This window comes from Taudactylus pleione, unplaced genomic scaffold (genome assembly GCF_031769625.1).
Source record: "Taudactylus pleione unplaced genomic scaffold, aTauple2 ptg000162l, whole genome shotgun sequence".
In the NCBI taxonomy this organism is placed as follows: Eukaryota; Metazoa; Chordata; class Amphibia; order Anura; family Myobatrachidae; genus Taudactylus; species Taudactylus pleione.
Genome location: NW_028284564.1, coordinates 4,116,582 through 4,134,624, shown reverse-complemented (window position 1 = coordinate 4,134,624; position 18,043 = coordinate 4,116,582). Strand labels below are relative to the sequence as shown.

The following is an 18,043-nucleotide window of genomic DNA, read 5'->3' as shown; positions in this document are numbered from 1 at the left end:
GAAAAAATCGTGAAAATCCACCTGCCGCAAGCACCTGCAATAAAAAAAAAAAACACCTGGGGCATACTTGGGGACCCCCCCAGAGTCAAGTTCGCTAGTTTTTAACTTTGTCCCCCAACATTTTTTTTCGTCCCCTTTTTCAAAGTCATTTTTTTGGGGGCCCTTAAGTGTTTTTTTTTTAATTTTTTTACACAGTTTACCTTTGGGGGATTGTCTGAAGGCTGCACAGGGGGTTCCCGCAACGTTGCACTCCAAAACCCCAATTCTGCACTTTTTTCCGCCTGCTAAAGAAACTTTTTCGCCTATTACATTTCACTGACTTTCCGCCTAGGCGGAAAGTCTTTCAAATTGAATACGGGGTAAAAGCAAAACAGGCGAAAATTACGTCATCGCAGATCCGGACTTTTTGCATCAAATTGAATACGGGCCTAAATCTTTCTGTCCCCTGTTTCAAATGATGCAGCCTCCTAGTAACTATTGTTTGGTGATCATGGAAAACATACTTTGTTCATATATACGTGTGGCAGGTCACTACTGTACGTGTCCCATCACTTGCATACATGGGGGAACCCACATTGAAACAGGGGAGGCCCCTATTTCGAATAATGTGGCACCCTAGTAGCTAATGTATTGTGACCAGCAGACAATATCACCCCGCACTATGGAAAAATTACATTTTCAATAGATGGGTGAGGGTGCCCTATCTCTGTCATACTGGACACGTGGGGAGGTGAGTCCTCTCGTTCAAACAATGTATTCCTTCAGTAGTTGTCTGTTTATTGCCAGACTGTGTGTTAGACCGTACACACAAGAAAAATTACATTTTCCACAGATGGGGGGTCTAATGCCCAGATTTATCCCATGTGGTCAAATAAAGAGAGGTCCTCTCATTTTGGTAGGTTTTTTCATATACAAAATGGTATGCTTTTGTTTGACTAGCATATTATTTCTAGATATTGCAAATCTATTTAGTTTAAGTTGGCAAATACTAACAAAAATTTTTAAGAAAACCTCTTTCTAAATCCTGTTTTTTGGGGGGGAATAAAGCCTAAGTGGTGTATATAAAAAAAAAATGTAAATATACACATTTGCTTTTTAGTTCACTTTTGCCCATTTTGGTTTAATTCTTTTCAATTTGTTAGAAGCCGCAAAATGACTAAAGCCATTTTCTGAAAGAAAAACTGTATAATTTGTGCGGGTACCATATAAAAAAAAAATAGTGATTATTATGTTGCAGCGTGACAAGCGAAAGCATGGAAAAAATGGGCTCAGCACAGGAATGAGAAAACCCTAAGCAGCAAAGGCACTAAACACATTTAATTTCACATTCTTTTTCCATTGACCATATACTTCCAGTTGCTTACCTGTGGTAATCAATATGTATTCTATATTGGGGTAAAGTTAGACTATTGAAGTTATCACAGAGCATAAAAGAGTGGCCCGGACCTTAGCCATTATCCGAATTAGTTCAAAAGTGATATTGGCCTGTATGATTCCCAAAAGGACGGATCTATTCTAGGTGTAAGACGTACTATAATTATTGAATCCTGTAGAAGATTGAAATGATAGGATGAATTAAGAGTTTCTAATAGTGTCCGAAGGTAGCCACCCTGATATACACTCAAAATATATATATATATATATATATATATATATATACACATATATATAATCACTAGTAGGGCTTTGCACTCAGTTTCCTTTCCTAGTGATAAATGGTGCAATAATTTCTTCCAACTTAGAGGTATATTTACTAAAGTGAGAGTTTTTAGAAGTGGAGATGTTGCCTATAGCAACCAGATTCTCACTATTATCTTCTAGGTGATAAATGTTAAGTAGAATCTGATTGGTTGCTATGGACAACATCTCCATTTCTAAAAACTCTCACTTTAGTATATATACCCCATAATGAGGGTATCTTCATTTGCCAGTACTGTAATTAAAATCACTTCTAGGTACTTCCACAGGTTTTAATCTGTCAAAAGAGTAGGCAAGGTATATAGGTTAGAAATATGTAATTACACCCTCCCAATTACCCTAATTTGTAAGTAATCTTTTCTCTAGAAATGCTGGAATTTTGAAAATTGTCTTCAAACTAGTTAATTGAATTAAAGCTTGGAAAAGTGTTCTAAAATGTGAAAGATGTTTGCAAGGATCACATTCAGGGTTTGTCAAGTCCGTTACATGTTCATTCTTTTAATAAGTAAGTTTAATTAATTTGCTGTACAGATTACATATACAATGAACCTGTTTGCCTTTAGTTTAATCCAAGTTGAACCATAAACAAGGCAACCCAAAGTCCCCCACACACGTCATACAATTTGGGAATCCATTAAATCAGCCTTGTTCAATCAACTGTAGAACTTACTAGAAAGCTTAAAGTAGCTTTTCTCTCCTTTGCCATACAGGTACACTGGCTCTACAGTCATGGTCTCCAACATTGCACATCAGCATATTCAAACATACACTGTCCGTATGCTACACATTTCAAGTAATTATTAACCTTTATTTATAGAACACCAACATACATAGCACTTTACAGAAAATATTTAATAGCTCACATCAGTGCCTGCCCCACTAAAGGCTCCCTACTACATAAAAACACTAATACTAAAGGGGCCCATACATCTAGGCTCTATTGGGGAAATTCCCTGTTCTGCCGGTGCCTGGGTCGGGGGATTGTAAAAATCCAACGTGTTGGACAATCTCGATTCCCTTGATCCTAACCTGACAATGGTCAGAAACAGCAAGTCAGGGATTGTTAAAATTTTATTTGCTGATATCCAAGACATCACCAATCTTTGGAGTCTGCCAATCGCCAGAACAGGGAATCGGTACAAACCTACGAGTATTTTTATTTTTTTCCTAGCTTGTGGGTGAAAACTGACACATACGCTTCTCCATCAAGAGAATAATGCTTGTTTGTTTTTTTCAAATGAAATAAAGTGTTCTTACCCTATGCCCATTCTGGGAGACACACAATACATATTATTTCAACACAGGCATTTTCCTTACCATCTGCTGTGGATAGTTATTTACTCATATTAGCCTGTTGTATCTCATTTAGGCTTTCCTGGATATTTTATTGTGCAGGTGTCCCACCCATGTTTCCACCTCATGGTCCCTCAAGTGTTGCATGCCATGCCTAATAAGTGAGATATCTTAGAATACCTCATCAATTCGTTCCCCCAGGGTGTTCAATGATGAATTACACTTGTGTACTGAATATCTCTTATAGTAAAGCCAGTGAGGATAAAAGGAGCAGAAGGTATTTAATACTTTGTTGAGAGACTCACTCGCTTTCCTGATTCCAGTCATGCTGCCATCTTGCTCTGACCTGTGAGCTCTGAATGGTTTCACACTGGCAGTTGCCTCGAGTTTACTGCTCGTTGTAGCTTAATGGCGGTATTGAAGCAGCTGCAGGAGGGAACATGGTAACTAGAAAACGCACACACCATACTGGAGCCCTATTTCACCAGGGTTGTAAACATGCATTTGGAATCTGCTTCTATTTCTACTATGAGAATATTTTTTACAGACCTGACACCACTACTGGTTGGTGTTTTTTTACTTTTTTTTCATATTCATATATTGTAGCCTACTTAAAGGCAATGCACTGATGAGTATAGTGATCACATAGAAGTACAAAGGTGAAGAAGGGATGCCCCTATGCAGGTCATGGAAATCTGAGGTTTCTGATACACTTACACATATAGATACGATGCTTCAAATGGTCTTAACTATGGGAAAATCAGTAACAATGTTAATAACGAACATTTGATAAGGTTTGCTTGCAGCACCATGGCTGGCTGCATGATTTGATGTTGAAATACTGTAAATCTATGACGCCACGATGAGACCAGTTTATACTGAATTACAGAAGCTGATAATAAAACAGTTGAATTTTAAATTTAACAGTCACCCCCGCTCAGACCAGAAGACTGGAGGGGTGCCCAATCAGTATTGAGACGCATGTCAGTGTGATCCTGACTGACTCACCAATGCCCATCCCAAACTCCTGGACCTAGAAACATGAAAATCAGGGAGTATATTCCTTCCATGACATATTTTTATTTGACTCCGAAGGGAGTGAAAAGGGCTAAAATGTTTCCTCCCCTTGTGCAATGTCCTGCCTGACTCATCGTGGCTGCAGCACAGTTCAGTATTCAGACACCAACTGTCAGCCCAAGTGCTGCCAAACATCACTGACAGTTGGTGTGGCTCCTCTAGTTGAATAGTAAGAGAAGGGAATGTGTTACTACAGAGGTGGGAGAGGAAAATGTGTTACTAAACAGGTGAGGGAGGGGAATGTCAAATGTGTTACTACATGGTGAGAGAAGGGAATGTGTTTTACACCTCGGAAGGGGAAAGTGTCACTACAGAAGGGAGGGGAATATGTTACTACAGGTGTGAGTGAGGATAATGTGTTACTACATGGGTGAGGGAGGGAAATTTGTTACTACAGCGGTGAGGGAGGGTAATGTTCATACTATAGCCATGAGGGAGGGGATGCATTACTATAGAGGTGAAAGAATAATGTGTTACTGAAGTGGTGAGATGGAAATGTACACCGTATATATCTAATGTCTACCCGGGTGCATCAGCTAGAGATAGATTATATATATATATATATATATATAAATTTATTAGGGGTGTGCACCGGCCACTTTTCGTGTTTTGTGTTTTGGATCTGGATCTTTCTTCGTGTTTTGGATCTGGATTGGTTTTGCCAAAACCACCCTTCCGTGTTTTGGGTTCTGGGTTTTGGATCTGTATTTTTTTTAAAAAAAGCATAAAAACAGCTAAAATCACAGAATTTGTGGGGTTTTTCTGCTCCTATGCTATTAATAACCTCAATAACCTTAATTTCCACTCATTTCCAGTCTATTCCGAACATCTCACACCTCACAATAGTGTTTTTATGTCCAAAAGGTTGCACCGAGGTAGCTGGATGACTATGCTAAGCGGCACGAGTGGGCGGCACAAACACGTGACCCATCTAGGCGTGAAACTGCAGTGGCAGACAGGATGGCAGTTTGAAAAACTAGGCCCCAAACTGTACATAATGCAAAGAAAAAAAAGAGGTGCAAGATGGAATTGTCCTTGGGCCCTCCCACCCACACTTATGTTGTATAAACAGGACATGCACACTTTAACAAACCAATCATTTCAGTGCCAGGGTCTGCCACACAACTGTGGCTGAAATGATTGGTTCGTTTGGGCCCCCACAAAACAAGCTGGCAATTAATCTGTCCCTGCACAAACTGGCTCTACGGAGGCAAGATGTCATCCTCATCCTCCTCATCCTCACCCTCTTCAGTGTGTACATCCTCATCCTCACAGAGTATTAATTCATCCCCACTGGAACCACAGGTCCCTCTGTACGTTCTGGAGGCTGGTCTCCCTGGAAGAGTTGATAATTCATTTTATGTACATCATCTCCACATTTTGTGGAAGCAACCTCCTACGCCTTTCGCTGACAAGGTTCCCGGCTGCACTAAACACTCTTTCGGAGTACACACTGGAGGGGGGGCAACTCAGGTAAAATAGAGCCAGTTTGTACAGGGACCTCCAAATTGCTTCTTTTTCCTGCCAGTACAGGTACGGACTGTCTGACATGCCTACGTGGATGCTGTCACCGATGTAATCCTTTAACAGACAGACGCACGCTTGTCGCTGCTGCTTTGAGGATGCAAGTGCGGCTACAGCCCACACAATTCACAAAGACAGAATAAAAAAAAAAGAATATTTTTATTGTTTGTGGAGCGCACTTTGAGGGTTACACCACCCTTTAACAGACAGATGCACGCTTGTCGCTGCTGCTTTGAGGATGCAAGTGCGGCTACAGCCCACACAATTCACAAAGACAGAAAAAAGAAGAAGAATATTTTTATTGTTTGTGTAGCACACTTTGAGGGTGTCACCACCCTTTAACAGACGCACGCTTGTCGCTGCTGCTTTAAGGATGCAGGTGCGGCTACAGCCCACACATTTCACAAAGACCGAAAAAAAATAACAATATTTTAATTGTTTGTGTAGCACACTTTGAGGGTGTCACCACCCTTTAACAGACAGACGCACGCTTGTCGCTGCTGCTTTGAGGATGCAGGTGGAATCTAGACGGGATTTGGAACCGGGGACACACTACCTCCATCAATTGTCTAAATCCCACTGCACTAATGGCGGATACCGGACGCACGTCTAACACCAACATAGCAGTCAAGGCCTCAGTTATATGTTTTGCTTCAGGATGACTGCTGTTGTACTTCATCCTCATCGCTAGGGACTGTTGGAGGGTCAATTGTTTAGTAAAAGTAGTGATGTTCCTACTTCCTCTCTGGGATGATGAACAACTCCCAGCAGCAGCAACAGCACTAGGAGGAAGTGGTTCTTGATCTTTCCCTATTTTATTTATGTTATATTGATATATACGTGCGCCTAAAGCGCACACAAACAGAAAATATTTTTTTATTTTTGCTGGAGAGTAGTGCACTTTGTGGGTTACACCACCCTTTAAGAAATGAGCCAGCCGACTCTTTACTTATGGGACACAGGCGCACGCTTGGCGCTGCTCCTTTGTTGATGCACGTGCAGCCACAGTGCACACAAGTCACAAACACAGAAAATATATATTTTTTTGGTTTGGAGTGTACTTTGGGGGTTACAGCACCCTTTAACGGTCAAGCCAGCCGGCCCTTTACTTATGACACAGGTGCACGCTTGGCACTACTTTGTTGATGCACGTGCGGCTACTGCGCACACAATTCACAAACACAGAAAATATATTATTTTTTTAGCACTTGGGGGGAGCACCCCTGATGGACAGAGCACTACAGCACCCCTTTAGGACTGGGACACTGCACAGGACTTTGGAGTGGACACAGCCCCTATGGACAACTGACTGCACAACACAGTCCAGCCAGCCCCTATGGACTTTGAAGTAGTGGACACAGCCCCTATTAACAACAGCAGCACAGCACAACACAGCCAGCTCCTATGGACTTTGAAGTAGTGGACAACAGCAGCACAGCACAGCACTACAAGGCACTACACTACACAGCCCAGCCAGCCCTAACTCCCACCCTCCCTCTTCACTGTCCACAGCCGAGTGAGAAAATGGCGCCGACGCGGGTACCTTATATAGGATCCAAAACCCGCGAGACTCGGAAGGCGGGATGATGACGTTTTGCCTCGATTTCAGATCCGAGTCAGGCGGGAAAAGTCGATCCTGACTCGGATCGGGGGGTTCGGATTTCAGAAATCCGAACCCGCTCACCCCTAATATAATATGAGATATGGTAAGAACTTACCCTTGTTATCTCTATTTCTACGAAGTCCATAGGGTTCCACAGGATACCTTGGGGTATAGGTGTGACGTCAGTCGCAGGGCACCAAAGAGTTAAGCTTTCAGCCTCCCAGGATGCACTAGGTCCCCCTCCTATACCCCGCCCCCGGGCCAAGGCACCTCAGTTAGTTACCAAGCCATAGGCCGGAGGAGGAGAAGGAAGAGAGAGAAAAAAGATCTGGACACATACAAGAATCACATTCTCACCAGAGGGAGACGGAAAACCGGTGACCAGAGCAAAGCCCATCTGCAGCACAGGTGCGACAGGGCGGGAGTCCTGTGGAACCCTATGGACTTCGTAGAAATAGAGATAACAAGGGTAAGTTCTTACCATATCTCATATTTTCTACTTCAGGGTCCATAGGGTATCCACAGGATACCTTGGGGATGTCCCAAAGCAGTATCCTTTAAGGGTGGGGACGCTCCTGTGCAGAAAGGAGAATCCGCCGCCCGAAGGAAGCATCCTGAGAGGCGAAGGTGTCAAACCTGTAATACCTCACGAAGGTATGGACAGAAGACCACGTAGCAGCCTTGCAGATCTGAACTGCCGAGGCACCACGTCGAGCTGCCCACGAAGGACCCACAGACCTAGTGGAATGAGCCTTCAGAGAAGGAGGGACCGGTAGGCCTTCATGAAGATAAGCTTCAGAAATAGCCATACGGATCCAGGCTGCCAAAGTTTGCTTTGAAGCAGGCCAACCCTTTTTACGGAAGCCATAGAGGACAAACAAAGCGTCCTACTTCCTAAACGAAGAAGTGCGGTCCACATAAGTCCTTAAGGCCCGCACAACATCCAAAGAGGCCTCACCCAGGGAAAGACCCGGTGAGTTAAAGGCCGGAACAACTATTTCCTCGTTAACATGAAACTGGGAAACAACTTTGGGAAGAAACTCGGGCCGAGTGCGGAGCACTGCCCTGTTCCCATGAAAAACCAAGAAAGGGGGTCTACAAGAAAGAGCCCCTAACTCAGAAACACGTCTGGCCGAAGCAATGGCCAGAAGGAAAACAGTCTTAGCTGTTAGCCATTTAATATCCACTGAGCCCAGTGGTTCAAACGGCGGTCCTTGGAGAGCCCTCAGGACCACAGCCAAATCCCAAGGCGCCACAGGTGGAACAAATGGCGGCTGAATACGGAGAACACCTTGCATAAAGGTGCGCACATCCGGGATTGTAGCAATCCTACGGTGAAACCAGAGAGATAGGGCCGAAACCTGTACCTTCAAAGAAGCAAGGCGAAGCCCATGATCTAGTCCCGCTTGCAGGAAGGCGAGAATCCGAGACAGACGAAACTCCTGCGGTGCATAACCTCTCGGTCGACACCACTGGAAGAACGTATGCCACACGCGATGGTATATCCTCGCGGAAGGCGGTTTCCGAGCTCGTAACATGGTACGCACCACAGAGCTGGAAAACCCCCGGGACCTCAGCATGGCCGTCTCAACAGCCACGCCGTCAAAGACAGCCGAGTCAGGTCCGGGTGAAGGCAAGGACCCTGAGACAGAAGGTCCGGTCGTAGCGGCAACCGCAGAGGACTGTCCACGGACAGACCCTGAAGGTCTGAGAACCAGTGCCGTCTGGGCCACGCGGGAGCTATCAACAGGAGCGTCCCTCCTTCCTGTTTGAATTTCCGGATTACCCGTGGAAGAAAGGAGACCGGAGGGAACAGGTATGCGAACCGGAACGTCCACCGGACGGACAGAGCATCCACCAGAGACGCCCCTTCGTCTCTTGTGCGAGACCCGTACACCGGCAACTTGTTGTTGTGCCGGGACGCCATGAGGTCGATTTCTGGAAGACCCCACCTGTCCACCAGTAGTTGAAAAACGTCCGGGTGCAGGGACCATTCCCCCGGATGAACATCCTGGCAACTTAGAAAGTCCGCCTCCCAATTTAGCACTCCCGGGATGAAGACCGCTGATATGGCCGGAAGATTGCGCTCCGCCCAAACCAGGATCCGAGAGACCTCTACGAGAGCCACCCGACTGCGAGTTCCTCCTTGCCTGTTTATGTAGGCCACGGTGGTAGCGTTGTCCGACTGGACCTGCACCGGGTGTGCCTGCAGGAGAGCATTGAAAACCGCACGGAGTTCCAAGATATTTATTGGAAGCTCCGCTTCTGTCGGCGTCCACCTGCCCTGGAACAAGTGTGGACCCGAAACTGCTCCCCAGCCCCGAAGACTGGCGTCCGTTGTCAACAGGACCCAATTTGGAACCCAGAACGGACGTCCCTTGTTGAGGTGGGTCGTCTTTAACCACCACGCAAAGGACAGGCGAACCTCCGGGGTGAGCACAATCGTCTGGAACTTCAGAGACTGAGGCAGGCCGTTCCACTTGGACAGGATCAGGTGCTGCAGAGGTCTGGAGTGAAACTGGGCGTATTCCACCATGTCGAACACCGACACCATGGAGCCCAGTAACCTCATCGCCGAGTGTAAGGACACCCGGCGGCTGTGCAGACAACTGCGCACCCTTGACTGTAAAGCAGAGATCTTGTCCTCCGTCACGAAGATCCTTTGCTGTCCCGAGTCCAATAAGGCTCCAAGATGCAGAATCCTCCGAGACGGGATTAGAGTGGACTTCTGCCAGTTGATTAGCCAGCCGTGCCGTTGCAGCAGTGCAATGGTCAGGTCCAAGTGGTGTAACAGGAGCTCTGGAGATCCTGCCACCAATAACAGGTCGTCCAAGTACGGCAACATGCGGACTCCTTGCAGCCGCAGAGAAGCCGCCATGACCGCCATTACCTTGGTGAAAACACGTGGTGCTGTCGCCAGGCCAAAAGGTAACGCCCGAAACTGGAAGTGGTCGCTGCAGATTGCAAACCGAAGGAACTCTTGATGGCGCAAAAGAATAGGGACATGCAGGTAAGCGTCCTGTATGTCCAATGACACCATGTAGTCCCCAGGTTCCAGCGCCAGAATGATGGACCGTAGGGTCTCCATCCGAAACTTCGGGACCCGCAAAGACTTGTTGAGTGCTTTGAGGTTGAGAATCGGACGATATGACCCATTGGGTTTCTGTACCAAAAATAGATTTGAATAGAAACCCTGGCCCCTCTGGGAGAATGGAACAGGCACTATAACTCCAGCCTGGAGCATAGTGTGCAATACCTTCCGCAGCTCCGTAGCCTTGTTCCGGTCTGATGGTAGACCCATGGTGAAGAATCGAGCCGGGGGTCTGTGCCGGAAGGAGAGGGCGTACCCGTGGGAGACCACCTCCAGAACCCAAGTGTCTGTCGTAGTGAACGACCAACACCGGGAGAACTGCAGCAGGTGGCCTCCCACCCTGGGATCCCCCAAAGGGAGGCCCGGACCGTCAGGCCGCAGGCTTGTCATCTGGCTTGGGGGCCGGACGTCTGGTACTCCATGCTTGTTTCCGGGGCTTGACCGATTTCTTAGGGCCAGCCTGTCGAGGAAACGACTGTGGTTTGGGCCTGCCCTGGGCCCTAGATGACCGAAAGGACGATGGTCCAGAACCAGAAGGAGCAGCGGCCGACAGGAGACAAGCAGATTTGGCTGCCGCCAGCGTGGCCACAATCTTATCCAGATCCGGACCGAAGAGAACTTCTCCGGTAAACGGCAACGCTTCCAGACCTTTCTTGGAATCTGCGTCCGCCTTCCAGGATCGCAGCCACAAGGTGCGACGAGCAGCTACCGCTGCTGAAGAAATTCTAGACACCAGAGTACTAATGTCTAGAGCTGCCTCGTTGATGTAGGTGGCCGAATCACGGAGATTGCCAATCAACTCCGCCTGTTCGGCCAGTCGGATTCAAAAGAAGCCTCTAATGAATCCGCCCAGCGCTCCATCGCTCTGGCAACCCAGCAAATGGCCATAGCCGGCCGTGCTGCCCCCCCTGCAAGGGAATAAGCGGACTTCAGGCAGATTTCTACCTTGCGGTCCGTAGCATCCTTAAGGGAGGACATGGATGGCATCGGCAATGTGGCACTACGGACAAGACGGGTCACGCGAGAATCCACCTGTGGAGGGGATTCCCATTTAGCAAAATAATTATCCGCGAACGGATAAGCCACCGCCAGGCGTCCCTGCGGCTGGTATCTTTTGCCAGGTTGTTTCCACGCCTCCTCTAAATGGTCCACCAACTGACCCGAAAGAGGAAAGACTGTGGCATCGCCCTTCACATCTTTGAAAAAGGCATACTTAGATTTAGCCGCTGGGGGAACTTCGTCCTCAATCACCAAGGCTGTGCGGACCGCCCGAATAAGTCCAGGAATATATACTTTGGACTTAGCATCAGCGTCCTTAGTATGGAGAGGTTCCTGATTGTAAGGATCCAGAATCTCCCCATCATCAGACGTCCCTTCGTCATCCTCATAAGGAGCGGACAGAGACGCCACCAGCCTTTTATGAGGCCGCATCACAGACTCCCCTTGCAACACATCCGACAAGTGCTGTACAGAACTCGTCAGGGAGTTAACCCACGCTGGCTCCTGAGAACCCGGGAGCGGGGAAATAGGGAGACTGTGGGGTACCACCAATTGTCGTGGGAACCCCTGCATGGGTGACGACACCACAGACTGCTGGGACAAACCCATCGGAGTAAACGCGGGCTGCGGAGCTAACTGGCCCACTAAAGCTGTTAACGCCTGAGCGAAACAAGCCCAGGGCGGCTCCTGTACCGGTGCTGTAAACGTAATAGGCCGCGCCATGGACAAACACTGCCGGCAAAGGCCCTCCGCGCTACCCTCCCCCTCCGCTAACGGTACTTTGCACGTGGTACACTGTAGCCGGAGGGGAAAATCACTTTCAGACATGATGGCACCACGTATGTGACCTCTCTCACCAATTAAGTATTAAATAGGCGAGAGACCACCCTGCAGCACCGCACCGCAAGGGCTTTAGCAGAAAGAACAGTGACAGTAATAAAGCTGACAGTTTTGAGAAGATAAAGTTACAGGCAGCAGCGCTAGCACAGTCACATACAATGCAGAGAAATAACAATTCCTGCACTAACAGCGCTGATCACTCAACTACACAGATACAGGGCCTGGTAGGACACAGCGCTGCATACACAGACCTGAGCCACAGCGGAGGAGAGGTATGCGGGGGGACTCAGACCACGATGCTTCCTTCCAGGCTTCCAGCAGCGTTCACCATGCGTTGCAGAGAAGCTGGCCTGGGGGAGGAGCGCTGACACAGGACCAGTCAGCACAGTGCAGAGAGGGCTGTGTGCAGCGGGGGAGGCGCCGGCTGTGAGACAGGGAAGGCGCGCTCCCCTGGCATGCATTTAACCCCTGGGACGCCGCAGCGCTACCGCTCTGCTGCGGTCCGCTGTCCCAGGGGGTAGTGGAAAGCGCAGGTTCAGTACCTGGCTCCACGCTGCAGCCAGTCCCCAGGGAGCCCCCTGCCTGGGGACTTAGGACCATGTGACCAGCAGGGACCCACCGCGGGACCCCGCTGCTTACCTTTGTCCCCCTTGGATCCGGCCATGGTCCGGAACATCTGGGGTCACCGCTAGCTGTGACCCCAGATGCTCACCAGCATCCCCGGATCGGTACCGGCGTTCTGGTACCGGCGGGGGTGTAGGGAAGACAGCATGGACGTCAGGACTGACTGTCCATGCTGTACATCCAGATGTGCAGCCACAGCTGCACTGAAGAAAGCTTCAGGGGCTCTTCTAGCCCCCACTGCGACAGGTGCACCCGACGCCGGCCGGGCACCAAACTAAACTGGGGTGCCTTGGCCCGGGGGCGGGGTATAGGAGGGGGACCTAGTGCATCCTGGGAGGCTGAAAGCTTAACTCTTTGGTGCCCTGCGACTGACGTCACACCTATACCCCAAGGTATCCTGTGGATACCCTATGGACCCTGAAGTAGAAATATATATAATGTGTCCTGACCAACTCACTCATCACTGCCCAGTCCAAACCCTGTACCTAGAAACATGAAAATCAGTGAGTATATGTCTTGCATGACCGTAGGTACCCACTAAGAAGGGACTCTTTGAAATTTTACTCCTAAGGAGGGAAGGGCTAAAATGTTTCCTCTCCCTGTGCAACATCCTGACTCATTGTGGCTGAAACACCATCAATATTAAAATGCCAACTGTCACACCAAGTGCTGCAAACATCACTGGCAGTTGGTGTGACTCCCCTATTTGAATAGTGAGGGAAGGGAATGTGTTACTACAGAGATGAGAGGAAAATGTGTTTCAACAACAGTGAGAGGGTAATGTGTTCCTATAGAGGTGAGGGAAGGGAATGTTACACAGGTACAGGAAGGGAATGTGTTACTACACATATGAGGGAGGGGAATGTGTTACTATAGAGGTGAGGGAAGGGAATTTGTTACAACACTGGTATAGGAGGAGAATGTTTTACTACACAGGTAAGGGAGGGGAATGTGTTACTACACAGGTGAAGGAGGGCATTGTCAAATGTGTTAAACTGGGTGAGAGAAGGGAATGTGTTACAACACTGGCGAGGAAGGGAAATGTGTTACTACAGGGGGAGCGGGGGTATTGTGTTACTACAAAGGTGAGGGAGGGGAATAAGTTACAACAGGTCTGAGGGAGGGGAATAAGTTACTACAGGTGTGAGGGAGGGATTGTATTAGGATTAATGTGTCACGAGTGGTGAGATGGTAATGGAAACAGCAAATATCTAAGGTCTAGCCCGGGTGAAACTGGGTACATAAGCTAGTACGTTATATGTATGTTTTTGTTTTGTCAAGTGTATTGAATAGCAGTATTAGGAACAATATATGACCACACTGATAAAAGAATAAGGATCCCCCTATTTTTATTTGTAATGAATCCCAAAGCCTGCTCCGTGTGAACCCCCTAGAACCCAGGCTAGCGAGGTCTTCTGCCACTAACAACCGCCCGTTGTTCCCTTAGAACTGAGACACATTCACCGTTACTTAGGTGGCCGCCTGGTCTTAAAACTCAGAGTAGTAGTCAGGGGCGTAACTATACCTACAGGGGCCCCATAGCAAATATTTTTATTGGCCCCCCTCTCAGCCCGCGGCCCCCAATCTCGTCCCGCTCTTGCCCCCCCCGGTCTGAGGCCCCCCCGCCAGTGGCGTAACTTCATCCCAGGTGCCCGGAGGCAAGACAAATGATGGTGCCCCCCCCCCCCCCAAACTAAAATGTACCACCCCCCAGCACCTATGCCAGCCCCAGCTGCCGCCGCCCCCCTTATGCAGTTCCTTTTATTTAATGTAGTGCTCCCCAGTAATGGTCCCCCTATGCAGTACATCCAGTAGTGAGCCCCCTGTAGTTGCCCCCAGTAGTGAGGCCCCTTGTAGTTGCCCCCAGTAGTGAGGCCCCTGTAGTTGCCCCCAGTAGTGAGCCCCTGTAGTTACCCCAGTAGTAGGCCCCTGTTGTTGCCCCCTGTAGTTACCCCCAGTAGTAGGCCCCTGTAGTTACCCCCAGTAGTGAGCCCCTGTAGTTGCCCCCAGTAGTAGGCCCTTGTAGTTGCCCCCGGTAGTGAGCCCCTGTAGTTGCCCCCGGTAGTGAGCCCCTGTAGTTGCCCCCAGTAGTGATGGCCCCCACCGCGCGCGCACACACGCACGCACACACACACAAAAAAAAAAAAAACACTTACCTTATCCCCGCTCCAGTGCTGCTGCCGTCCATCCGTGGCGTCCGCTCCTCGGCACTATGGGAGTGACGTCATTACGTCACTCCCATAGTGCACTGCGGGACCCGGAAGACGGAGTGAGCTCCGTCCTCCGGCTACCGCCAGGAGAGCCGGGCGCCCGCTGGTAACACACTCAGCGGGCGCCCGGCAAATGGAGGGTGCAGGGGTGCGACAGCACCCCTTGCACCCTCCATAGTTACGCCAATGGAGGTGGAGCGCCGATCAGCGGCGCTCCTTCTCCATGCAGCTCCCGGAGCAGGTAAGTGCAGTAGAGGGGTTTGAGGAGGGTCGGAGGGAAGGGCAGCGGACAGAGGCCTGGCACCGTAGGTGCAGGGGGAAGGCCGGGCCCCGGGTTGGTCCGGGCCCCATAGCAGCCGCACCCCCTGCACCCACGGTAGTTACGCCACTGGTAGTAGTGATTTACACAAAGGTACAATGGGATTGAGTGGTGAGAGGAACGACAGGAACAGATACAGGTAAGGCTTGAGAGTCGATGGTACGACTTAGTGAACTGATGGTGCAGCAAGAACTGGTAGCAGAGCTTGGAGTACAAGTGATGCGGCTTTGAGAGCTAATGGTGCGGCAGGAGCCAATTGCAGAAGTTGGTATGCACGTGCAGTGGCTTTGGAGCCGATGGTGCGGCTGGGAGCCGGTAGCAGATGATTATACACAATTGATGTGGCTTTGAGAGCTGATGTTGCGGCTTGGAGCCGGTAGCAGAAGAAAGTTCACAATTGATGCGGCTTTGAGAGCCGGTACACAAGTCTGTGTACTGTAGTACAGCTTTGAGAGCCGGTGGCAGCACGGAAGCTGCTGGTGCAGCCGAGAAGCCAGTGGAGTGGTTTGAGAGACTATGGCAGCACGGAAGCTGCTGGTGCGGCTAGGGAGCCGTAGAAGAGGCTGGAGAGCCAGTGGCAGTGCAGAAGCTGCTGGTGCGGCTAGGGAGCAGTTGAAGAGACTGAGAGCTGGGAGCAACGTAATTCCGCTGGAGTACCAGAATACACTTCCACGAGGCGATGTATGCACTATATCGTGCAGTCGCTGTGTCTGATCTTTTGTACATGCAGTCCAATCAGACGATGCGGCTGACGACCCCATACAGTGCTATGTGGCTGGGGTTCATATATCGGGTGGTCAGGCACTGAATCGTCCAGTGTGTACAGGTCGACCGAAATGTCGGTGGGGGGGGGGGTGGGTCGTCTGACGCATCGCTGGGTACACCCGTTGCTTAGTGTGTACCCAGCATTACATATGAAACCATAAGTATGTTAGGAGAATTAAATGCATAGTTGCCATTAATAAAGTTAAAGGCAGGATATAAAACTATTTTTCTGCCAAAATGCGCATTACTAATATGGACTTGAGTCCTACACGTTGTCATGGTTAATGTATTCATAGCTGCACTTCAAAGGCTTGTGCAACATTAGTGAAGGGCAGAAAATCCTGTTTGTCCATAAAAATAAAAAAAATTCCTGGTACATGAAGGACATTTACTTTCTTGTCACTTTGAAATCTGCAGCGTTAATATGTCTTTTTAATGTATTTCTACTGCTAACCTGCCAATTGTATCCTTATTATTTCCTTCTCTAGGCTGTGGTGCACTCTATAGAGCTCCAAGAGACAGATGACAAAGATCGCCCTTTACAAGAATGTGTCATAGTAAACAGCGGGCAGAAAATTGTAAAGGAACCATTTGTGGTTGAAGTGGATGATTGGCAAAATTAGAAACTAAGTTTACATATACTATTTTTTTAATGGATTGTCAATAAATGTAAATATGTTTATCAGCCTGGTTACATCACACTTTCCTACTTTTGAAAAAGATTTCAGGTAGATTGTGAAAGCAACACCTATGAGCGCAGCGTTAAAGTGGACGTGTACTGCTACATCTGAGAGGCGTTTCATAAACCTGATTTATTGGAAATGAGCCCCAAAGCAGTTAGTAAGATGTACGTGTTGATGAAAACACACTGATATTTTTCAGATAATGAATGTAGCCATAGGGATCATTGTGTCTTGTAACATATACAAGGAATTTATACTTAAGGCACACATCTACATGCCAACTAGGGAAAGACAGTATGATTACTACATCGTAATCATACCGTCGTTCCCCATCCCCTGATCGTTCAGTGTAGGCGCCCTCCATCATCCCCGAACATGGCCAATCAGTCGTTATCAGCAGATTGACCGGCATGTTCGGGTGATGATGGAAACGACCAGCGGGAGCGCACATTGCTGGTCGTTTCCGACATTTGCTAGCCCGATTAACGAGCGACTGAACGATAACGATATCTTTCAATCGGGTAGTGGATGTGCGCCTTAATGATGCCATTTGAATGTATATATCTCTGTTTTTTCTTTTATAGAACAGCTACATAATGGGGGTAAGGTGCAATCAGGAAGATAGCTAGACTCTTCAGGAAGATTGCTACTATTTCAAGGAGTCTCCCTGACAATCATGGAGAGTTGGCAAGTTTGGGTTACATGTACATCAATGTAGACAGTGAAAGACAGGAGCACTGACTATAAATTGGAGCTTATGGACTGGCAATGGTGAGACTGCAGTGTTAATAGCACAACAGGGTAGTAGGAATGACTGAACTGCAAATCAATTTTAAGTGACAGAGAATAAGGTCATAGAAAACATATACATTAATCCAAATCAATGCCTCTGTAATTTTATTCACCAGTTCTTCAGTGTCAGTAGATTTAATCCGAGTTAGTACAGGAACTGTAGAGAATTGGTATAGGCCACACCTTCATTAAAAATGTAAGTGTTACAATGTTACATGTTCTGTTACAAGACACCACTATGGTAAAGTACAGGATATATTTTTCAGGTTCTATGTATGTGATCAGACAGCCTAGCACCATGTGAAGTTCTGACTTTGGATCTGTTTGCGCTTTTGCACATTATGGGGGATATGTATCAAAGCTTGGAGAGAGATAAAGTACCAACCAATCAGCTTCTACACTATCACTTTTTGAAAAATGACAGGAGCTGGTTAGTTGGTACTTTAACTCACACCAAGCTTTGGTACATGTCCCCCTAAGTAACTAATTTTGTGATACAGGATCAATATTTTCTCTTATCCTTTA

At 48.0% G+C, this 18,043-nt stretch overlaps 1 protein-coding gene across 1 annotated transcript in view; it reads left to right on the top strand.

The window, feature by feature from the left end:
* Positions 1–16,986, top strand: part of PPIC (peptidylprolyl isomerase C) — a 41,301-nt gene extending 24,315 nt beyond the window's left edge. The window contains exon 5 of the mRNA XM_088475158.1: positions 16,532–16,986. Within this exon, the coding sequence (XP_088331284.1) occupies positions 16,532–16,666 (135 nt within the window). The 3' untranslated portion in view covers positions 16,667–16,986. The remainder of the gene's footprint in view (positions 1–16,531) is intronic.
* The last annotated feature ends 1,057 nt before the right edge of the window (positions 16,987–18,043 follow it).